Below are 25,800 nucleotides of genomic sequence, written 5' to 3'. Positions count from 1 at the left end.
GTGAAGCTGGGTCCCGGGCCCGGGTGAGGCCACGTGCCCCTGGGTCCGGGTGAGGCCGTGTGCCCCTGGATCCTGGTGAGGCCACACACCCCTGGGTCCGGGTGAGGCCATGCTCCTCTGGGTCCGGGTGAATCCGGATCCTGGGTCCGGGTGAGGCCGTGTGCCACTGGATCCGGGTGAGGCTGGGTCCCGAGCCCGGGTGAGGCTGTACACCCCTGGGTCTGGGAGAGGCCACGTGCCCCTGGGTCTGGGTGAGGCCATGCGCCCATGGGTCCGAGTGAAGCTGAATCCTGGGTCCAGGCGAAGCCCTGTGCCCCTGGATTCGGGTGAGGCTGGGTCCCGGGTCAGGTTGAGGCCGTGCACCCCTGGATCCGGGTGAGGCCACGCAACCCTGGGTCCGGGTGAAGCTAGATCCCGGGTCTGGGTGAGGCCGTGTGCCCCTGGATCTGGGTGAGGCTGGGTCCCGGGTCCGGGTGAGGCCGCGTGCACCTAGGTCCGGGTGAGGCCATGCGGCCCTGGGTCTGGGAGAGGCCATGCGACCCTGGGTCCGGGTGAGGCCTCGCACCCCTGGGTACGGGTGAAGCCGGATCCTGGGTGCGGGTGAGGCCGTGTGCCCCTGGATCCGGGTGAGGCTGGGTCCCGGGCCAGGGTGAGGCCACGCGCCCCCTGGGTCTGGGTGAGGCCACGTGCCCCTGAGTCCGGGTGAAGCCGTGCTCCTGGGTCCGGCCGAGACCAAACCAGAGGGAGTCGGACCTCCGTTACCACCATTTGTCCACCATCCAGAGCTGAGGGGTCAGTGCTGACATGTACACATAAGGAACTGGTGGACATTGAAATTGGGTCTCAAAAGAACTGTTGGTCCAGATAGAAACTCACTACAGACTGATTCATTTGCCTGTCAGCATAACTATTATTGCTCATCTCACATTCAGTTCTTATAAGTATATCTCTAGTGACACATGATCTCGCTCATCTAGGGGAAATGATGAACAACATAGACTGATGAACAAGAACAGAACCAGAAACAAGGAGGTATCGATCGGACTATCGGGCCTCAGAGGGAGGATAGGGGAGGGTGGGGGGAGGGGGAAGAGATCAACCAAAGGACTTGTGTGCATGCATATGAGCCTAACCAATGGTTAAGTTCAACAGGGGGTTGGGGCATCCGTGGGGAGGGGTGTGGGATGGGAATGGGGGGATGAGGACAAATATGTGACACCTTAATCAATAAAGAAATTTAAAAAAAAGACACTACAAATAAAGAAAATTACAGAACAATAACCCTGATAAACATAGATGCTAAAATCTTCAACAAAATATTAGCAAATCGCATCCAGCAATATATTAAAAAGATCATACACCATAACAAAGTGGGATTTAGTCCACGGATGCAAGACTGGTACAATATCTGCTAATCAATAAACGTGATATATCACATAAACAAATTGAAAGACAAAAATCACATGGTCATATCAATAGACACAGAAAAATCATTTGACAAAATTCAACACCCAGTTTTCATAAAACCTCTCAGCAAGGTGGGAATAGAGGTAGCAGATCTCAACATGATAAAGGCCTTTTATGACAAACCTAATGCTAAAGTCATACTCAATGGGAAAAACTAAAACCATTTCCCCTAAGAACAGGAACAAGACAGCGGTGTCTACTTTCACCATTCTTATTCATCATAGTTCTTGATGTCCAAGCCACAGAGATCAGACAAGAAGAAGAAATAAAAGGCCTCCAAATTGGAAAAGAGGAAGTAAAACTCTCATTATTCACAGATGACATGATATTGTACATAGAAAACCCTAAAGACGCCACCAAAAAACTCTGAGAATTAATAAATGAATTTGGCACTGTACCAGGATACAAAATCAACACCAAAAAAACCGATGGTTTTTTTATACACCAATAACGAATTCTCAGAAAGAGAAATTAAACAAACAATCCCATTTACCATTGCACCAAAAAATTAAGATACCTAGGAATAAACTTAACTAAGGCGGTAAAAAACTTGTACTCAGAAAACTACAGGAAATTGAAAAAAGAGATAGAGGAAGACATAAACAGATGGAAGAACATACCATGTTCATGGATTGGTAGAATCAACATCATTAAAATGTCCATACTACCCAAAGCAATTTCTAGATTCAATGCAATCCCCATTAAAATACCAACAGCATATTTCACAGACCAAGAACAAACTCTCCAAAAATTAATCTGGAAAAAAAGACCCTGAATAGCCACAGGAATACCAAGAAAGAAGAGCAAAGTTGGAGGATCACAATGCCAGATATCAAGCTATATTACAAAGCCACAGTTCTCAAAACTGTCTGGTACTGGCACAAGAACAGGCATATAGATCAATGGAACAGAACAGAGAACCCAGAAATAGACCCAAGACATTACACTCAATTAATATATGACAAAGGAGGCAACAGCATACAATGGAGTCAAGAGAGTCTCTTCAATAAATGGTGTTACTAAAATTGAGCAGATACATGCAAAGAAATGAAACTAGAGCACCAACTTATACCATATGCAAGAATAAACTCAAAATGGATAAAAGACTTAAAAGTAAGACATGAAACAATAAATGTCCTGGAAAAACTATAGGGAGCAAAATCTCAGACATCTCTCAGAGCAATATGTTTACAGATACATCTCCTAAGGCAAAGGAAAGTAAGGATAAAATAAACAAATAGAACTACATCAAAATGAAAAGCATCGATGCACCAATCAGAAAGAATGTATGCACCCCTATGTTCATAGCAGCACAATTTATAATAGCTAAGGTCTGGAAACACTCCAAGTGCCCATTAGTAGATGAGTGGATAAGAAAGCTGTGGTACATTTATAGCATGGAATACTATGCAGCAGTAAAAAAGAAGAATCTCTTACCCTTTGAGACAACATGGAGGGATCTGGAGAGTGTCAGCTAAGTGAAATAAGTCAGTCAGAGAAAGACAAGTATCACATGATCACACTCATATGTGGAATCTAATGAACAAAATAAACTGATGAACAGAGTGGATCCAGAGTCATGGTAGCATGGAACAGAGTGCGGAATCTTGGAGGGAAGGCAGGGGAGCATGGGTAGCTGGGAGGTAATCAACCAAAGACCTTGTAATCACATATGCATAACCTATGGACACAGACAATAGAGTGCTGAAGGCCTTGGGTGGGGAGTGGGGGGACGGGGAGTGCTGTAGGGAGTCAATGGGGGAAATGGGGACATATTTAATACTTTCAACAATAAAAATTATTTTAAAAACTAAACAAATCCAGTCAAGTTGCAGGATACAAATTATTGTGCAAAAATCCATTGCCTTCCTGTATACTAACAACAAAACCTCAGAACAAGAAATGAAAAAAAATTCCTTTTGCAATTGCAAGAAAAGAATAAAATACCTAGGAATAAACTTAACAAAGAATGTGAAAGACCTAGATTCTGAAAATTATAAAGCATTACTAAAAGAGATTTTTAAAAGACACATCAAAATGAAAAAATATTCTGTGTTCAGGGATTGGAAGAATCAACATAGTTAAAATAGCCACATTACCCAAAGTAGTTTACAGATTTAATGCAAACCCCATCAAAATCTCAATGTCATTTTTTAAATAAATAGAACAAGAAATAATCAGATTTGTATCGAACTACAAAAGACCCCAGATAGCTAAAGCAATCCTGAGAAAAAAGAACCAAGCTGGAAGTATCATGCAACCTGACTTCAAATTACAGAGCTATGATAATCAAAATAACATGGTACTGGCAGAGAAACAGACACACAGATCAATGGAACAGAATAGAGAGCCCAGCTATAAAACCACATGTATATGGATAGGTAATTTTTGACAAGGAGCCAGGAACACACATGGAGTAAACATAGTTTCTTCATAAATGGTGCTGGGAAAATTGTAAAGTCACATGCAAATGAATGAATCTGGATTACAGTTTGTCCCCATGTACAAAAATTAATTCAAAATGGATCAAAGACCTAAATATAAGACCAGAAACAATAAGTTACATAGAATAAAATATAGGTACCAATATTATGACCCTTGGTCATAGACAATATTTTATGAACTTGATCCCAAAGGCAAGGGAAGTAAAGGCAAAAATAAATTAATGGGACTATATCAAACTAGAAAGCTTCTGCACAGCAAAAGAAAGTGACAACAAAACAATGAGGCAGCCAACCAAGTAGAAGATGATATTTGCAATCAGTAGCTCTAAAAAGGGTTTAATTTCCAAAATATATAAAGAACTCATAAAACTCAACACCAAACAAACCACCCAATAAAAATAAGTGGGCAGAAGACCTGAAAATACACCTCTCCCAAGAATACATATGAACAGCCAATAGATATATGAAAAGATGTTCAACCTCACTGATTGGCAATTAGGGGAATGCAAATAAAAACTACAATAAGACACCACCTTACACCTATTAGAGTAGCCTTTTTCAGCAAGACAAACAATAACAAATTTTGGAGAAGTTGTGGATAAAAGAGAATCCTCATTCACTGCTGGTGGGAATGCAGACAACCACTATGGAAAGCAGTCTGGCAATTCCTCAAAAAATTAAGAATATATTTACCATATGTACCAGCAATCCCTCTCATGGTTACATACCCTACAACCTGGAAATCATGTATTCAAAAAGATATACTAGTATATACCCCGATGTTCATTGCAGCTTTATTTATGGTGGCCAAGACATGGAAACAACCAAAGTGCTCTGCAATAGAGGACTAGATAAAGAATATGTGGTGCATATATACAATTAAATACTACTTAGCCATAAGAAAGGATGAAATAGTGCCATTTGTAACAACATAGATGGAACTTGAGAACATTATGCTAAGAAAAATAAGTCAGTCAGAAAAAGCTAAGAACTACATGATTTCACTCATATATGGGATATAAACCTGAAAGTCGTGAACACAAACAGCAGTGTGATGGTTGCCAGAAGGAAGGGTGTCAGGGAGAAGAGAGTCCTAATATAAGGTGACAGGAGATTTGACTTTGGGTGATGGGCACATGGTGAAATATACAGATCTTGTAACAGAAAATCACATCATGTTGATCAATGTCACCCCAATAAATTTAATTTAATAAAGATAAATAAGCTTAAAAATAATTCTATCTAATAATAGACAAATATGCAAATTGACCATACCTCCGACACACCCACAAGCCATGCCCACAAGCCACGCCCAGCATCCAATCAGAGCAAGTATGCAAATTAACCCAAACCAAGATGGCTACAGCCACAGAGAGCAAGGTTTCCTAGGTAACAGAGGAAGCCAAGCTTTCCACCTGCCCTGTCCAGGCCTAAGCCTCCATTCAAGCTACAAAGTTTCAATTGTAGAAGGTAAACAAATTCAAACAAATGGCGGCAGAATGGAGCTTGAGAGAGCAGGCCAGGGTTGCCGCCAGCAACAGGGGAAGCAAAGCTTTCAGCACACCCTGGCCGGGCCCACCCGCTTAAGGCAACAAAGTTTCAATTATAACCCCAACACAAATGGCTGCGGGGCCTCGGAGGGAGCCCCAGGTTTGGCTCCACTCCAGGCTACAAAGTTTCAATTGTAGAAGGAAAATAAATTCCAGATACCAGGGCCTCCGCTTGGGTTGCCAGGGGGCGTGGCCAGCCTGCAAACCACCACAGGCCCCTTGCTCAGGCCGCCCCACACCCCAAGGGAACCCCCACCCGATCCGGGACGCCCTTCAGAGCAAACCAACTGGCCCCCACCCCTGTACCAGGCCTCTATCCTATCTAATAAAAGAGTAATGTGCAGATTGACCATCACTCCAACACACAATATAGCTGCCCCCATGTGGTCAAAGATCCTGCCCCCATGTGGACACAAGATGGCCACCACAAGATGGTCAGCAGGAGAGGGCAGTTGGGAGGCACCCGGCCTGTAAGGGAGGGCAGTTGAAGGTGATCAGCCCTGCAGGAGAGGGCAGTTAGGGGTGACCAGGCCGGCAGAAGAGGGAAGTTGGGGCAAACAGGCTGGCAGCAGAGTGGTTAGGGGGTGATCAGGCTGGCAGGCAGAAGCAGTTAGGGGAAATCAGGAAGGCAGGCAGGCAGGCAAGCAGTTGGGAGCCAGCAGTCCTGGATTGTGAGAGGGATGTCCGACTGCCCGGGATCGGGCCTAAATGGGCAGTCGGACATCCCTCTAGGGGTCCCATTTTGGAGAGGGTACAGGCTGGGCTGAGGGACAACCCCCCTCCATGCACGAATTTCGTGCACCGGGCCACTAGTCTATAATAATAAAAGTGTAATATTCTAATTAGACTGGGCAGCTGAATGACCTTCGACATCATTCCAGACGTCCTTCCAGATGAAGCCAACATGGCAGGGTCCGAGGCAGAGGTGGTTAGGGTCAATCAGGCAGGCAGGCAGAGTGGTTAGGGTTGATCAAACAGACAGGCAGAGTGGTTAAGGCCTATCAGGCAGGCAAGTGAGTGGTTAGGGGCAATCAGACAGGTAAGAAAGTGGTTAGGGGCATAAGGCAGGCAGACGAGTGGTTAGGAGCCAGTGGTCCCGGATTGTGAGAGGGATGTCCAACTGACAGTTTAGGCCTGATCCCACAGGGATCCTTGTGGGACTGGGTCTAAACTGGCAGTTGGACATCCCCTGAGGGGTCCCGATTGTGAGAGGGTGTAGGCTGGGCTGAGGAACCCCCCATGCATGAATTTCGTGCACCGGGCCTCTAGTCTTCTATAAAAGAAACACATATATTGACAAAAAATGCAGCAACTGAAATAAACTGCGGAATATGCTCTGTGCTTACGCATCTGTCCTTTGTTTCTTTTCATCTCCTATGGCCAGATTTTTGCAATTCTTGACAAAAATGTGGAGCCCGCCAGTTTTGTAGCAGTAGCTGATGTGGAGAAGGATTTCACCACTGACCTTCACATTGCCATAGTCTCCTGTTTCACTGTAAACACTCAGCATGCTATTAAGGCTGGCCTGGAATAAACAAGATAGAAAGAGGAGTCCTAGCTATATATATAAAAAGCCAGTAACCAGAATGTCGGAATGACCAGAACGACTGGTCGCTATCATGCCCACTGTGGCCAGCGAACTTGCCTGATCAGAGGGTGGGGCCCGCCGGCTAACCTCCAATGGCCCCTCCCCCAGGCAGCCTCGCCCCTGATTAGTCTCTCCCACCCTGATCAAGGGTGGGGTGACTGGCCAGCCCCCCTGTTTCCCTTCCCCCTGGCCAGCCCTGCCCCTGATGGGCCCCCTAATCAGCCCATGGACCCTCCCCCCAGCCAGCTCTGCCCCCGATTGGCCCTCCCACTCTGATCAGGGACAGGACCAACCAGCCAACCACTCATGGCTCCTCCTCCAGGCCACTGGCCCCTGATTGGCCACCCCACCCCATTCTGGGGCAGGGCTGGCTGGCCTAACACTCACAGCTCCTCCATATGGCCAGCCCCACCCTAGATCAGCCCCTACCACCCCGATTGGCCCATGGCCCCTCTCCCCAGCCAGTTCCATCCCTGATCACCCCCCGACACCAATTGGGGGTGGGGCTGGCTGGCCAACCTCCCATGGCCCCTCCCCTGACCACTGACCTCTAATTGACCCACCCACCCCATTTGAGGACTGCCCACAGCCCCTCCTCATGGCTGGCCCCACCCCAAATCAGCCCCTCCACACACACACCACAATCAGGGGCAGGGCCTGCTGGCCAATTGCCCTAGGCCCCTACCCCAGCCAGCCCAGCCATGATCAGGTCCCAATTGGGGTGGACGGGCAGCCAACCTCCTGCCGTCTCCTCCTCCCGACAGGCCCAGCCCCTATCTGCCCCGATTGGGGACAGGCTGGCTGGATCCCACCTGAATTGGTGCACTGGGCCTCTAGTGTTATACTAATGATCTTTTCACAAAAAACACCCAGTTCATTCAATTATAATTCCTGTTCTTGATAATCAGTAGGGAAATCTAAGGAAATGGAAGAAAGCAAAAAGCACTTATTTTGCTTAATTTTCTGGTTACATAAAATCCAAGCCTGAGAAAGGACAAAAAGATTGAGGACCATTAGTAATGAATGCAGGAAACTTGCTGAGAGGAGAAGCATTGCTCTTTTGCATTAGTTAATAGCCATTGTTTATTCACTTTTCTAATAAATATGGAGTCATTGAGGCATTCCAAATCCCATCTCCTCTCTAAATCCCTATAGCTTTGTCCTTTATTATTGGGAGGCTCAAGGTCAATATACTTCTAGATCTAGAATTCATTCACCAGGACAAACAAAAACTCATCTATTTGCTAGTAAGAGCTACAAAATTCTCTCTGGGACACCCCCAGAGAGCATCTCATTAGCCTATGGAAAGCCATAACTGAAGTATTAACAAGGGCACCCCTCAGCAGCTGTGTGGCCACCTAAGGGATGTAGGACCCTGGTTTCCTAAACCTCTATAAAATATCAACCCACAAAATAGAACACTAAACAATAAGATAACACACCAACCAATAAATTGTTTTTAAAAGTCCAAATATACCAGAACGATTGAAGTTCCTGATGATTCACTTATTAGAAGAGACATTTTTTCAATCAAATGTAACAAAATTATCCTTTAGTGCCAGAAGCAAAAACTCTGTCTTAGCAGCATAGCTAGCACAAAAGACCACCTGGAAGGCTTTCATGAGTGACTTAACAGTCTTAAAAGTCTTGTTTGTGAACCACTCGGAAGTAAGGACTATGGTAAATGCAGAGAGCTTCCACTTTTGACTTTTTCATATGTGTATATATATATACAGGGTGGGGAAAAAGTAGGTTTACAGTCATGAGTATGGGAAACACAGTTTATTCCTATATTATTATTTATTCATTATTGTATTAATATCCAAACAACAACTATAAACTTACTTTAGCTCCACCCTGTACGTATGTAAAGCCATTACATCCCTCCAATCACTAAGAGTAGAGACTAATCTAAGAACAGGATGTGGGCGATGTGGCTAGTATCTCTTCTAGGCTTAAGTCAAGGGCAAGAGCAAACCAAGGATGCCATAATTAGAGGTAGCCTGCCATATCCACAGGTTACACATCATGTGGATACCGAGGGAGGACTATACTTGGAAATTATAACTTAAAGAGAGCCAGTGAGTGACCTAATTTGTCTTTCCTATTCATAAAATAAAGCAACAGAATTGTCATGATAGCAGGTGGCTTTTAGCAGTGCTTTTCAAACTTTAATTGCATATAAATCAAATGGGGATCTATTAAAACAAGTATTAGGATCTATTCTATTTTAGGTAGGGTCTGAGATTTTGCTTTTCTAACTACTAGGTCCACAATTTTCCAAACTGTTTGTCGAGGAGTTCCACAGCACCTCAGCAAACTCACAGGGGCAAACAGGTATTTTAAATTTACAAGGGTAACATAATGAAATCTATCAGACACCATATCAACTACAAACAGTAGTTTGCAGTAACAATATTAAATTACATTTTATTCTTTATAAAGTCCTATCTGTGTGAAGTTGAGTTTTTGGCAGTTGTTGTCACAAAAAACAAGTGTTGCATAAAAATCAATGTAGAATAAGACATTAGCCCTAGCTGGTTTGGCTCAGTGGATAGAGCATTGGCCTATGAACGAAAGGGTCCGGGGTTCAATTCAAGTCAAGGGCACATGCCTTGGTTACAGGATCCTCCCTGGCCAGGGGACCTGGTCAGGTTTCATGCAGGAGGCAACCAATTGATGTGTTTTTCTCACATCAATATTTCTCTCTGTCTTTCTCTCTCTCTTCCACTCTCTTTAAAAACCAATGGAAAAATATTCTCTGGTGAGAATTGAAAAAACAAACAAAAATGAAATTAAAGTGGCAACATCCAATCAGATTCCAAGATTTAACAATTCATGTAGTGCCAACAGACACACACATCCCGTTAGTGAATGTTAAGGGCTATTTAAGAATGGAATAAAATATTATTTTTCTCTCAGTTTATGTGTATTTTTTTTTCAAGTGGCTAAGTTGTTAGGATACCAGTGCTTATTGTTTTTTTAACCAAAATAATTAATAAATTGGCTATTCAGGTATTACTTTTGTTCTAGGAGTGCCATGAAAATATCACTGAGATACTAGAGGCTCCCTGAACTGACAAAGTTTTAGAATATTGTTTCAGGTAATGCAATGTTGCTGGTCCATGAACTGTCATTTGAGTTTCAAGGCCTTCAAGAATAAGCCCCAACCTCCTCATGTTATATGTGAGAAAATTCTGGCTCACAGAAATTGTTGGCAGCACCAAGACACACAGCAAGTTCTGCAGATTTTTAGTCTGAGGACTTCCCTAACATATCTCACACTATTTTCTTGTATCACTAATTCGTGACTCTCCACATTGTTCTGTAGCCACTATTCAAAGAAGTTCCTCTGTAAGAAAGGGGCCCAACAGATGAAAGAAAATTTAAGAACTCACAAATGTTTAAGCTTGGGAGAAATGTAGGCAGTTAAGGCAATTTTACTGCTAACCAAACTTTATGCTCTTAACCAAGCCAATGCTGTGATTTAAAATAGAGCTCTCTCTTGCTCTCACTCTTGTTCTTGCTCCCTCCTTCTGTCCCTCCCTCCTTTCCACTCTATCTAAAATCAATGGAAAATATCCTTGGGTGAAGATTTAAAAAATAAAATAGAGGTATTTTTTCTAAAGGTATCTTGTCAATGGTAAATAATTTTGGACCATGTATCTTTTGACTGGACTCATATGCTAATGTTTAATGAGTGTTATCTTTTTGGAAATACTTGGATTTTGATCATTTTATTTACCTTTTAAAAGAGAACATCTGGTTATTTGAATACAAATAAGAAAAAGGTATATGCTGGAAAATTGCCCACGTAATCAGATTTTCTGTACCATAAAATTTGTGAAGTATGGTTGGAAAGAAGGAAAAAGGAAAGATTGAAAACTCACAGTGTCTGCGTCAGCATCAGGCACATTTAGGTAAGTCCATTTCCTGTCAGAGCCTGCTTGAGAATTCTTTAAGGATGTCACCCAAAGGTCAAAAGGAAAAAAAAGGTATTAGAACAGCAGGTAGAAATTAGACAAGCAAAGAAAAAGACTTACAGACAATATAGATGGGTAAAAGGTAGCAGGGGCTCCTAAAGGCTACCTCTTAAAGAAAGCCTGAACACTAAGGTAAGAAGGGTCTTTATTCTGTTGGCAGTGGGAAACTATGGACACTGTTTGAGTAGGAGAGAAACTTGACTGGGTATGTGTTTTAGGAGAATGTCTTCCAGCAGTGTGGAGGACAATTAGGGAGTTGAGAGAACGGTGGCAGGGAAATGTATCAGCAGAGAATTCAGATAATTTATAGGCTTGAGCTGAACTAAGGATTGAAGAAGTTTTAAAACCTGTGTGAGGACCAATGAAGAAGAGGGAAGCAATGAGAAACCTTAGGAAAAGCCTACACAAAATTAGACTGAAAAGTACTCTGTGGGCTAAGGACAAGCGGAAGACTATAATGATTTTTAACTTACTAACAGACATTGTCCCAAGAACATTCATATACCCTTTGGAAGTGAACAGAAAATCAACAATGAAAGAATAAACTTCCAGTGCATTAGAAAACTGCTTACTCTTGACAGGCCACTTGCTAGGCTTTGGGTGTTTGCAGAAAACCTGGAGGACACTACGTAATCAATACCTTCTTCAGTCTCTTCCAAAGAGTCCTAAGGAAGGGGGAAAATATCAGTGGTTTGGTTTACTGCTTTCCTAGAAAGTCATTTCACTCCCCAAACCACTTTCTTTTTAAAATACCTGAAAAATCATGTACAGATATCTAGAAATCGCCCTATTCTAGGTTTTCCTCTTTTGCTATCCATTCAACCTGAATTATATCGTCAGAGGAGTGGGGTCTCCTTCCTAGTGGAAGCTTTATGGAAAGAGAATGAAATTTAGAATCACACAGATCTGGGTGATCTCTAAGGTGATTTACTTTGGGCAATTAAATTGTTTTTTTAATTAAAAAGTGTTTGATCTGTGCATGTATGCATTTGTGTGTGTGTGTGTGTGTGTGTGTGAGTGTGTGTGTGTGTGTGTGAGAGAGAGAGAGAGAGAGAGAGAGAGAGAGAGAGAGAGAGTGAGTGTGTGTGTGTGTGTGTGTATTGTCAAGATGGGTGCTCAAGGTGACACTCCAACCAATTGAGACACCAGCCAGGGCTAAAATCATATTTAAATGGTTTATATTAGTTTTAAATTTGTATTTTTATTAGGTATGACTGTAAAATTTTGTCAATAGTTTTCAGCATCTAGTAAAATAGTTTTGTATTTTTTCTTTTAATATATTGAAATATTAGCTATGTAATACATAGTCTTATATAGATTAATTCTTCCTTTCATACTTAAAATAAAACTTAGTTATCCTTATTGCTATATTTTTCATTCACTGCTAGGTTTTACTTAACTTGTAGTTTTTAAATTATTTAAATCAAGTTTGAGAGTGAAGGTTATAATAGTTTAAAACTATGAATTTGAAGATTTTCAGAGTTTTTAAGATCAAAAACATTTTTATAATATTGGAATTAACTGTTCTTTAAAGGTTGAGTACAAGTAAACTTTGAAACCATCTTATCTCATTATTCTCTCCCTCTTTATTTTGGTGGTGGATTTAAAAATACCTATTATTTATACTATAGTAAATAACATTGAGTTTTAGAACTGTAAGTTTCCTCCCTTGCTTTGGAAAAATTATATTAATGTCATTTAATACTTGTGTTATATTTTTCTTCCATGGAGTTCAAATTGTATTATAGCAAATATAGAATTCAGAATATCACAACATTCTAAATGGAAGTAACCTTACCAATAATCAAATTCAACTTTCTCATTTTATAAATTAATTTTCCAATAATTTAGTCCTAATTAAGAAGGTAGTTTATTGAGAGTAACTGGAGATGTAGAAACATTCATATAAAATACATAGTCAGATTAAATCTAGTAATATTTCATTTAGGAAATGTTGATATTTCCCATTTCCCAGGTTTAGTTTAAGTAATGTGCTTTTAGGTAGGAATTGAAATCCCCAACAGGTGTTTCTTAAGGATAATTTTTCCAGATTAATCTGATTACCTCTTACCTTTCCTAAATCATTCCTTAGTTATTTTTATATGTTGGTTGCAAGGACTAATAGAAAGAGATTATTGTATATCCTCACTTTACCCTCAACTCATTCTATGTAAAAGTGGACAAGTTTTGAACAATATCATGCCTTTACTCCATGATCATTGGACTCTTTTCTGTATCCAACTTACCAAATCTTTGTCTAAAGCCCCAGGGACAGACTTGCTTCTTAAATTTACAGTATCCTTTAAGTCTTCTGTGAATGACCCACTCAAATCTAACGCAGATTGACTCTGGTCTGGGGGAAGGAAGAGAATAGGAAAAATATGAATCAGCTTACTTTTTAGAAGATTTCATTTTTCATTGTAAATCTTTCATCTTTATTCCAAGTCTTTGTAGGCATGGAACATAGTGTTATGAAATCAACAGTCAGACTCAGTAACTTTATGCTGTTTATGCTAACATACTTACATTTTAATAGCATTTTGAAATGCCCTTGAACTGAATTACCAACACTGATGTATTCATTTCTCCTTTGATCATAGGAGACTAAATGCTCTATTACAAAATGCTAATTTTAAGGTGTTTAAGTCTTCTGTTTTGCTCATAGATTTTGAAAAACTCTCTCAGAATGGACCCTTAAGCTTAGAAAAAAATAAAACATTAACCATTCTTGATTTTAAAATTTATAATTTAAATAAAAGGGAGTGGCTACAGGTAAATGGGAGAAAATTCTATTTTCTTTAAGTACCAGAACATTCTATAATCAGAAGAACATCTTGCTTTTGAAAATATAAGTTAAAGAACTATACACTAGTCAGTAATGCTGTGGAAAGCTTATTAAGACAGTTTATTTCCACAGAATAGTTCTATGTCAAACCCCTGCTGATATAGATATAATTGCTTATAAATAAGAAAGATTTAAGATAGCAATGAAGTAAATAAGTTTGAAATGGTAAATGATATAAAGCAGAAGTATTTAGCATAGCACCTGACAGAGTATATATTCAATAAACAGGACGTGTTCAACAGAAGTAGTAGAAATACACTCTAGAAAGTTTGCTTCTAGCTTAGTTTAAAATTATTTATTTAATAGGTGAACTGATTTTCTAATCCTAAGCAAAATGCAACAATAACCACACTCATTTAGAAAAACCTTTGGGAGCTACCTGTTTAGGAAAGACTCTCTGATTCAGCACAAAGAATCCAGATTTAGGCTTTATGCAAATATCATCATTAGGTAACAAGTAACATTTTAATGTTGAGGATTTTATCATGATTTTAATTCTACATATGGGACATAAACTTCATAATTATGACCAATTTCTCTGAAAAGTTTCTTTATTCATCTCTATATATAAAGAGCCAGGGTCCGTAATGTCCAAAACAACCAAATGGACGAACGAACACCAGAAGTCAGTCCTGCAGTTGACTGCCACACTGCGGGTGCCACAGCGACCTAGCACTGACTGCCGAGGGGGCTGTGGATCAGGCCTGGAGAGAGGCCTGGAGAGAGAAGCAGGGTCTGATCCACAGCCTCCATGGCAGCTGTTGATAAGCCCTTGCCTTTCTTTCTCTCTGGGCCTTGCCAGCAGCTGTGGGGGCTGCTGATCAGCCCCGCCTCTCTGATCAGGCCCAGAGATAGGCCCAGAGATGCTGACTGGCATAGAAACTGGCCAATCAGAACCAAATCTGGGTGAACTGTGAGGAGCCAAAGGCTGCCTAGGAGGCAGAGCTTTTGACACTGACTGGCATAGAAACTAACCAATTAGAAACTCATCTGGGTGAACTTTGAAGGCAGAACCTAAGGTGGGGACTGAGGAGGGGTTTTAAGGGAAACAGCTGTTTGGTGTAAGGTGTAAGAAAGCGGTTCAATTTTTTAATGACTGTTTTGGCAGTATAGTGCATATGGCTGGCTATCAGTCCAGATATAGGGATTATGTATGTCTACCAAAAGCATCTCTTCCTGCTGAAAAAGGCTTTTCCCCCCATTTAAGCAATCATATCCTATATAATCTACCTATACTAATAAAAGGGTAATATGCTAATTAGATCGGGTCAACTGGCCATCTTCTGGATATCCGGCTTCTTTCTGGACAAAGCCATGGTGTTGGGGGCCAAGGCAGAGGCAGTTAGGGGCAATCAGGCCGGCAGGGGAAGGCAGTTGGGCACAAGATCTGGTTGGTAGGGGATTAGGGGCATCAGGCTGGCAGGGGAGAGTAGTTGGGGGCAACCAGACTGGCATGGGAGGGCAGTTGGACATGAGATCAGGCCAGCAGGAGGGCAGTTGGAGGTGAGATCAGGCTGGCAGGGGAGGGCTGCTAGGGGCGAGATCAGGCTGGCAGGGAAGGGCAGTTAGGGGTGAACAAACAGGCAGGCAGAGAGGTTGGGGTAATCAGGCAGGCAGTCAGAGGCAGTTAGGGGCAATCAGGCAGGCAGGCAGGTGAGTGGTTAGGAACCAGCAGTCCCATATTGCAAGAGAGATCAGGCCTAAACTGGCAGTAGGACACCCCCCAAGGGGTCCCTGATTGGAGAGGGTGCAGGCTGGGCTGAAGGAACTCCTCCTCCCATGCATGAATTTCATGCACCAGGCCACAAGTAGGTAATAAAATTACAACATAATATCTGCTTCACTGAGTTATTGTGATGATGAAGTGAAATTATATATTTGAATGTACCATATAAATGAAAGGGGTTATTATTAATACCTTAATAGTGCTTGCAAATAATTCTTTATTTTAACCATGAAATGGTTAATTTGTCTAGATAAAGGGCATTGCTGACCACCAAATCAAGAAGAATTAACATTTATGATAGAAATTAGAATTTAAGTTAAACATGCATGTTACAAACTCTAAGATAATCATTAAAAGAGAAATGGTCTATATACTAAACTAGGAGGAAGGGAAAATGTAATGGGGTGGGGAGACATCAATCCAGAAGAAGGCAGTAGAGAAAGAATAAAACCTAGAACAAAAATGAGGTGAATGAAAGATATAAAGTAAGATAGCAGAATTAATCCAAACCTACAGGCAATCAAAATGAATGCAAATTGACAAAACTCAGATAAATGTTATGGTATGTAAATTATATTTCAATAAATATGTTAATTTTAAAAAAGTTGACTTCATCACACTATTGTCTATGCCCATGGGTTAAACTCTTTCCACCCACCCACCCACCCACCCCTGCCTTCCCTTTGAGATTGGACAGTCTGTTCCATGGGGACAGAAGTGGGTGCAAGCTAGAGGGGGTCAATAGGGGGAAAGGGGGACATATGTAATAATTTCAACAATAAAGATTTTTTTTAAGTTAATTTCCTTGAACTCTGGGCAAGTGTCCCTGCCTTTCATATCAAATCAGCCAATTATATTTGGTACTAGAGGCCCGGTGCATGAAATACATGCACTCATGGCAGGGGTGGGGGGCTTCCGCAGCCTGGCCTGTGTCCTCTTGCAGTCCAGGAGACCTCAGGGAGTGGGCCTAAGCCAGCAGTTGGACATCCTTAATGCTGCTGTGGAGGGGGCAGAGGCTCCTACCACCACTGCTGTGCTCACCAGTCGTGAGACAGGCTTCTGGCTGAGTGTCGCTCCCCCTGTGGGAGTGCATTGACCACCAGGGGGCAGCTCTTGCATTGAGCATCTGCCCCCTGGTGGTGAGTGCGTATCACAGTGACCAGTCATCCACTTTTTAAAAATTAACAGTTTGGTCGATTTACATATTAGCCTTTTATTTTATAGGATAGCTCTGAAACTTGGCAGTGATGCCTGGCAAGTGTACACTTAGGAAGTGGATTTTGCATAAATGTAAGAGGCTCAAAACATCACCTGGGATCACCTTTAAGCAGTTCTTATTCAGTGGGCCCACCACCACAGTTCCAAAAGAATAGACAATTTTTTTCTAAGTCATGAATCATCCATTTAATGCCCCAAAGAGAGTCAGCTCCACCTGATTTAGTCATTTTGTACAACAGAGGAGTCATATTGTTAATACCCACCTGAGGAGAGGGAGGCCGCAGACACTGCTATGGAAGGTGTATGAGAAGTGTTTCTGCAATGATTCTTTGTGAAGTCCTCGGAGGTGCCTTCAATGGCAGCCAAATCCAAAGAATTTTCAAAACCATGCTCCTTCTCACAAAGTAAACATTAACAAAACAAAACAAAAAAAACACAAAACATTATAGTGATAATAATTTACTTTAAAATTCTTCAATAGAAATACTTCAGTAAAGCCACATTTAAGTGTGTATTCTTTAGGAGATTGTTGATATTTGGAGGACTCTCATCAGGAGTCCATATAACTCTAAAACTTATTATTAATAATTGTTCTCTAATGCTAATGAAGGCATTGGAAATAATTTTTCATTCACAAGATCAGGGAGCATTCTACTATATGGTTAGTAAGATGATACAGGTACCTCCAACTTACATAAACTATGTAGGCTTAAAACTATGGCCTTATGCTTGTCCCCCTTTCAACACCCTTTCTCCTCAACCTCCCCTTACCTACTCCACATTCATTTAACAGAAGACCATGCCACCTTTTCCATTTAGCAAGCTGAATGATCTGAACCTGGTTGGTTACATTGTTATTAAAATGGAACTTTCATGCAAGGGGGTTTATCAAAGTTCATAAAAGGATAAAGAATGGGGACTTCCCTAATTTATAGGAATTGGTGATTTTGGGGTATCTTTTTGCTAATAAATGTTTGTGTAAATGGGGGAATTCAGTCTCAGACCTGCTTTTATTGTAACATATAATAAAGGAAAACTGTCCTATATATCCTTGGGCCCACAGTGGCTTGGCTGTTACATCACTCCAACATTGCTTGAGCATTAAAAAACTAATTTTGATTTTTTTAGTAACTGGGTCGAGTTTAAATGCCTATGGAAATGATACCACAATGTGATAATGATCAAATATAAAACTTTTAAATTCCCTTTTCCATAGCAATCAAAAATGCTTTTTAAAATTTTACAGGAAGGAATTTCCTCCTTGTTGCCCTATATTTAGCCCATACCTTAGCCACTGAGGGACATTTTGATGAACTCAAAGAGATGTGGCTCTCATTTGCTTAGCATGCTATTCACTGCAGCTTCAATTTAGACTGTTTTTGGTCTTTGATTATTTTCTAATACATATTCCCTATAGCAGGAAGAATATAGTTCCTAATTAATTGCTGTATACCACCAAGGTTTATCATAAGACTGTGATAGAGGTCAAACAGATAAATTAGTTTAGGTCAGTTTTCACCTCTTCAAAATATTGTTCATTCATTGAGTCCCCCAACAAAGTAAGACCAACTTTCTTAGAGGCAACTATGATGACAGGAAATTTTCCAATTGGCACTCTGAGAGGATAATTACTGTTGAACACTAATTTGCCAATTAATATTGTACAGTCATTAACATGCAATACATACCCTGGAGATTTAGAATGTGAAACCTAAAGTTGACAAGTTACATTATAGCAGAGGTTGGGTTAGAGACTTTGATGTTCTAAGAGTTTTTCATTTTAAAAATTTACTTCTCACATGCCAAAGCAGAAAAGAACATTAAAATAAAAGGATGCTGAGAAATGGGGACAAATTTAAGAGAAGTTATCTTGATTATCATCTTATTCTGTACACTTCTTCCCTTCTTCATGAAAGAGCAAGCATGCTTCTTAAAGTACTGTTCCTGTCTTACATTTATTCAACAGAAAATACTTATCTTTGTCTCTCATATAAAAGACTAGCTAGATCAGCTAGAATGCAAAAGTTAGATCAACACAGTACATATACTCAACTCAGTTCTAGGGAATTTATGTTGGGAAAATCTAAATGTTTAATGAAAGAAATATTCATGTAGAGGCTGTCAATTTTTAGGGTATTAGCACATGACAAGGGTGACATTTTCCCCTCAAAAAATGATACTTAGGAAGATAAACCTTGTTTTGAGAACAAACTTGACAAACTTACTGGTCATTAAACTGATAGTCTTCTGCTACTCTGTCCAGCTATTAAAAGTTTTTTTAATACATATTTTATTGATTTTTTTACAGAGAGGAAGGTAGAGGAATAGAGAGCCAGAAACATCGATCAGCTGCCTCCTGCACCCCCCCCCCCCCACTGCAATGGGGATGTGCCCGCAACCAAGGTACATGCCCTTGACCCTTGATCGGAATCGAACCTGGGACCCTTGAGTCCGCAGGCTGACGCTCTATCCACTGAGCCAAACCAGTTAGGGCTAATAAAATTTTTAAAAGACTTCTGTATCAGTTATAAACAGCACTCCTCCCAGTCTATTCCCTTCCCTGTGCTTTCCCTCCTCCACAACCCTAGTTTTTCCCATAATGCAGTTAATGTGTGGCATATAAGGGCCCACAAGATACTTCCCTAAACTTGTGCCAGTATTTGCTCTGATTGTTCAGTTTCCCTACCATACCAGTTGCTAAATACTTTGAGGATCATTCCTTGTTAGGCGGCCAAAGAAATGAATATAATTATCAAATATCCATGTATTTTTCTAGCTATTGAATAGTACTGCTTGCTGATCTTAATATAAATATTTAAGAAATGTCAAATATGGCATCTCTATTATCAGCAAGTACAATTCAGACTACAAGTGTTTAAATATATCTATTATTATTAAATCTTTCTGAATGCCTTTTGGTTATTCCTTTTAAAAAATATGTAAAATCTGATTGCTCACAACCTCCACTTTTATCTTTCTTCCCTGAAGCCCAGTCTCTGCCATGGCCTTCTCGCTTCTACTCTTATTCCCCTTCAGCTTCTTCTCAACACAGCTCCCAGATCCTGCATAAACAGAGGCTATATCATGTCACTCCTCTGCTCAAACCATCAAATGATTCCTATCTTATCCAGAGTAAATGCCAAAGTGAATACTGTGATCTGCAAGGTTCCATCTGTCCTTATTACATCTCTGAACTCATTTCCTAGCACTCCTCCCTTCATTCACCAGCAATAGTCACACAAGGTGTCTTGCTCTTCCTTGTACATACCAGGCATGCACACACCTCAGAATCTATGCACTGGTTATTACTTCAGGGGCATTAAACATATTTTAGATATTGGTTGAACAAAGCCACTGATTTTTCAAGGAGGTCAACCATAAGTAATTGGAACAGCCATCCAATAATGTACCTGCTAAATATAAGTGGTGTTCTTTCCTGGAGGAATTATTTACCTCAGACTTCTGCATGGCTAATTCATTCAGTTCCTTCAAGTCTTTACATGACCAGGAATGGCATATAGCAGGTCCTCATTAAATATTGGCTGACTAAAAAAACTATAGTTTGTATATAAAGTTTATATATATATATATATATATATATATATATATATATATATATATATGGTTTTCTGCTTAATCCAAAAAATCTAGTAGATGCTCATTCATTCAAAAGAGCAGCTTCCATATAGACACATATGTTATACACACATATATTATGCAATTTAAACCTTCATTATGCATTGACCCCTTATTTTAACAGAGGTATAGATAATAAAACTAGAAAAAAATTTCAAGATTCTACTTTTTCCTGATTTAAATCAGTTTGGAAAATTTTAGTGCATTCGACATCTTGAGAAGTAGCATGGAGGATCAAAATCAAAGATTTCTAAAATTATTTATAATGTTGTTTAAACTATATAGCCATTTAAACTCTCATCATACAAATTCCACTTCTGAACCTGTTTCTTCCCTTTCCTTCTACTGCAGGCTTCCAGCTTGGAGCAAAGGATGCAAGAGGTTCAGTCCTGATAAAGAAGCTTCTACCATAAATCATTGTAAATAACATGCACTGAGATACAGAGAGCTGAGACCCTGTAATGTCATGGTACTGAGGTCAAATCCCAGAAAACTTATGTCCTTTCACATTTGTGTACTTACTCTACTGATGATTGGGGTCATCCTGCATGGGCTTGGGGCTGACCTCTGAGTTACTGTGGTCATACCACTGCTCTGGCTGCTCTTCAGGGATCCAGGACCAACTTCCTCATCATTAAGATCTGATGAACCAGTGCTTCTTATAAATGAGAAAGAACATTCTGAATTAACATGGAAACAGCAGCAACAAAAGACAAAGTCAGGAAAAAGCTTACAAAAGAATAATGATGACATGGGAACTACATGAAATACACCAGAGCCATACCATCAACTATCATGGCACCTCCCTCCTCAAAGACCTTTAAGGGATCACTAGGTTCAACCCTATTTATCTGACTCTGGAGTCTTTGTCATTGAGTTTCATCCTACCCTTCCAACTATATCTTCCACTGCTCACCAGCATTCTCCCAGTCTAGGTTCTTTACTATCCTGTCAACTCACCATGTTCATGATCATGCTTCCACCTATAAGGCTTTTGCTCACGTTCTCCTGATGGGAAATGCCCTATTTGTCCCTCTCTATTCATACAAATCTTCCCCATTCTTCGAGGCTCATATGAAGTCCATCCTCCCCCACCAGACCTTTCCTGTCAGTCATAGGCCTTGTGACTTACAGTTTTTGCCAAACTATGTAGCACTTGACTATACAATACCTTGTTTAGCCGTCTAATTGTTCCACATATGTAGGCCTGGGTGCCTCTTTCAACTGTGAGTACCTTGGGACAGAATTCCTGATGTAGTTACATAATATCTCTAGCACCTTCATAATGCCTCAGTACATATTTAATCAAAGATTGGAAATTATGTTTCTTTTCTGTGTTTAGAGACTGACTCATGGTGTACAGTTAATAAATATGGTATGAAAATAATGACATTTGGTAAATAAGCTTGACTCAATTTCATGTTTGTTAAAAGTTATTCCATTCCACTCAATAATGATTAATAAAAAAACAGTTATAGCCCTTAAGGTGATCATGGATTTTCTCATTAAATGGAGATTCGTAAGTAAATATAAGTTTAGACAATTAGAGTAGAAGAGAGTATTTTATTTTATTATTTACCCTCAATGAACACAAAATATGCTTTGGTAAAACATAATCCTTTATGTATTTCAATCTTTCAGTAAAATTTTAATAATTTATAAGTGCACCTATAATAATGAATTTCTTATTGTAAAAGTGCAGCAGTGATAATGATTAGGACTTAAAGTTGAGACAATAAGAGGAGAGATTTATAAGAATAAAGGAAGGATGTTTTTTTTCAAAAGAATGTTTGTGCATGTGTCATTACCAAAGGATAAATCTGGCAGAAGAACCAGCAGTGACCATCAGAGCTGTCAACCACAGCTGATAAATTTTTTCAAGCCTATGCACCAGAGAAGTCACGAAAATCAAATATGCCCTGATTGATACTACCAGCTGCCGCCACCCTCAATAATTATGCAAATAGCAGCTGCATTTACTGAGTATTTTTTAGATGTTAGACACTTTCCATTCACCAGCATCCCCGTCTTAAAAATGTATTAATGTTCCTATTTTAAAGATGAAGAAACTAAGTCTTGGAGAGGCTGAACAATTATTCCATTAATGTATGAGTGTACATACACACACATGCACCCCCCCAACACACACACATCACAACCACGACCACACTGTCACACAGTTAGTACATGACAAAGTCAGAATAAAAACTGAGAATTTTCTGCTTACTCAAAGCCTGTGCTCTTTTAGTTTCTCATATTGCTTACTCATCATTTCACCAAGATCAACTTGTTACAACCAATTAGGTTCTACACTGATAGAGTGAGATATCAAGAAGAGGATAATCAAAAGATCAGAAGCTGGGGTTAGTTTCTTGGAATGTGATTTTAAAAACTATGAAAATTATCTGGTGGCATTCCTTTGATACTACATAGAAACAGTCTCTGGCTTTGTCTTCCTAGATATGGCACTCTGAATAAATTATAGTACTATGGACTCTTCTCAGGAAGGGTCTAAGACTGTGTCTTTGATTCTGACAACAAGATAATAAAATTTTGTGATTAAATAGAGTAAATGAATTCTAAGTTGGTGATTGTCCTGAGCCCTCCTACCTCAGGTGCTACATTTATACATTTGACAACAGTAAACCATATTCATACTATTCCAAATAATTCTAATCATCTCCGAAATTCCGTTTAGAAAAGACTTAGAGACCTATACAGTAATGCTGTTCTGTGACTATAGGTGTCTACTCTCGGAACAATATTAAAATCTCTCTTCCTACTATTTTAGGTAAAATATTCTTTAAAAAAGAAAGGCTAAGAGTGAATCTCGCAGAAATGAGCCAAGAAGTTATGATCCAAAGGGATACATGTGGACATTTATACTTTTGTCTGTGCTGAAGGTTCTCCCTAACCCAAGTGGGTTTGGAAAAGTCCCCATTATGAATTAGCTCCCACAGCCGCTGAAGTTCCAGCTAGATAGCTCAGCTGTGGGGGTTGTCACTGAGCATTCTGGGGTCTAAACACAAAGCTTGGCCCCCCAGACCGGTCCCTGAAACAGAGAAAGGTGCTCAAAAAACATATGACTATAAAAAGCAGCAGTGTTGCTGTCTGCCAGGGAAAGAAGGCTGGAAATGCAAGCGTCCTCTTAAAGTGTCAACACACAAAATTTCATGTGTAGTGAAATTTTGGGCTCAAGCAGAGGGAGGGCAGAGTGGTCTGGAGCTGTGTAAGAATAATCCATGGGTGGGAGCTCAGGGGTTAGAACTCAGAAGGCAGACACCCTAGCTTCCTGTGCTGAGACATTCCCTCATGCTCCGGAGATCATCTTTCTTAGGTAGAATTTTGTTATCCAGGCAGTTTTTGCCTAGAAAGAAGACAGTTAAACCACCCTATTGAAAAAGGCCTTGATCCATCATGTGAAGTTTCTGGGGCCCATTAATATACGGATAATAACAATTAGCATACATGCAAAAGCAATTTCCCCACCCTGTTGGAAAACCACTCACCCCATCTGTGGACATTTACCTGAGACTACTCAAGGCTGAATTCAACCAGTCTGCAGACAGAGGTGGGTTTCTGGAGGCTTTGCATCTTTACCTGATCTAATTACTCAGAAACAGCATTTGGGTCCCTGCCACTGACACTGCCCCAGATGGTGCAGCCAGCTAGACCTCAAGCAGACGCCACCCTGGACTATGCAGAAAGGCAAAATACAAAGGGAACGTAAGCACCTGAAGGTGACATCTGCAGGTAAAGGGAGTATAGCTCAGAACAGGAACAATAAAGGTGTGAGACTCAAGGCAGACCCAGGCTCTGGGGTAAGGAGCACCCAACCACTGGACTACTAGGGGATTCAACCTCTCAGACCTCAATCAGGTTGCCCAGACCCAGAAAAGGACAGTGACTCACATTCACCTGCAATACATAAACTCCCAGTAGGCTCAATATAGAAACACCAAAGGACCAAATTCAGTAACATCAGAGAAAAATCCAGCAAGCCCCACAAATAGTGGACCCAAAGCACCTGTATAACATCTGCACAACAGCATTGGGGTTGAACCTCACTGGCAGGAGATAAGATGGGAGATCCCTCCAATGAATAGGACATCAACAATCAAGTCCCAATTACAACAGGAGAACCCAAATAACACACACAAGCGGCATTCCTAGAGCATCCAGTTCACGTAAATGAAGAGACTGCACCATGGGACCACTCAAAATACTTTCCACATAAGACTATCCCACAAAGACTGAGAGGCATAACAGTTCTATCTAATACATAGAAGGAAATACAGACAGACAGCTAAAATGGGAGATAAAAAATAACCCCCAAATGAGAGAAAAGAGGAATCTCCAGAAAAAGGTTAAATGAAATGAAGGCAACCAACCTATCAGACATAGAGTTCAAAGTAATGGTTATAAAGATGCTTAAGGAACTTAGTGTGAATTACAAGAGCATGAAAAGGGTAACAGAGGTCATGAAGAAGAACCTGAAATAAATGAAGAATAATATATCTGACATCAAGAATACACTGGAAGGGATTAAAAGTAAACTGGGTGAAGCAGAGGATCTAATCAGCGATTTGGAAGACAAGGCAGATATAAATACCCAATTAGAGGAGCAAATAGAAAAAAAAGGATTAAAAAGCAGGAAGATAGTTTAAGGGAGTTCTGCAATAACATGAAACATCAACATCCACATTATAGGAATACCAGAAGGGGCAGAGGGTAAGCAAGGAACAGACAACCGGTTTAAAGAAATAATGACAAAAAACTCCCAAGCTGGTGAAGGAAAATGTCACACAAGTACAGGAGGCACAGAAAGTCCCAATCAAGATGAACCCAAAGAGTCCAACACCTATACACGTCATAATTAAAATGACAAATGTTAAAGACAAAGACAATCCTAAAGGCAGCAAGAGAGAGACAAAATTATGACTTACAAAGTAGTTCCCATTAGAATGTCAGCTGACTTCTCAATAGAAAGACTTCAGGCCAGAAGGAAGTGACATGGAATAGTCAAATTAATGAAAAGCAACGGCCTAAATCCAAGACTACTGTATCCAACAAGGCTGTCATTTAAAATTGGAGGTGAAATAAAAATCATTCTATAAAAAAAAAACAAAGTTAAAGTAGTACATTACCACCAAGTTAGCAATGCAAGAAGTGTTACAGGGACTGTTTTGAGAAAAAAGAAAAGGAGAAAGGGGATCATAGGAATAAAGAAAATAATAATGGCAATAAATACCTATCAATAATAACCTTAAATGTAAATGGATTAAATGACCCAGTCAAAAGACATATGGTAACTGAATAGATAAGAAAGCATGACCCATATTA

The 25,800-nt window shown here is 40.4% G+C and overlaps 1 protein-coding gene across 1 annotated transcript in view; it reads right to left on the bottom strand.

The window, feature by feature from the left end:
* Positions 1-25,800, bottom strand: part of SYTL5 (synaptotagmin like 5) — a 314,612-nt gene that overhangs the window by 105,195 nt on the left and 183,617 nt on the right. Inside the window, 6 exon segments of the mRNA XM_054719382.1 lie at positions 6,808-6,986; positions 10,940-11,005; positions 11,605-11,697; positions 13,279-13,385; positions 17,085-17,214; positions 20,980-21,115. Of these exon segments, the coding sequence (XP_054575357.1) occupies positions 6,808-6,986; positions 10,940-11,005; positions 11,605-11,697; positions 13,279-13,385; positions 17,085-17,214; positions 20,980-21,115 (711 nt within the window).

The sequence above is a fragment of the Eptesicus fuscus genome, chromosome 1 (genome assembly GCF_027574615.1).
Source record: "Eptesicus fuscus isolate TK198812 chromosome 1, DD_ASM_mEF_20220401, whole genome shotgun sequence".
Taxonomy (NCBI): Eukaryota; Metazoa; Chordata; class Mammalia; order Chiroptera; family Vespertilionidae; genus Eptesicus; species Eptesicus fuscus.
This window is presented reverse-complemented; position numbering and strand designations above follow the sequence as displayed.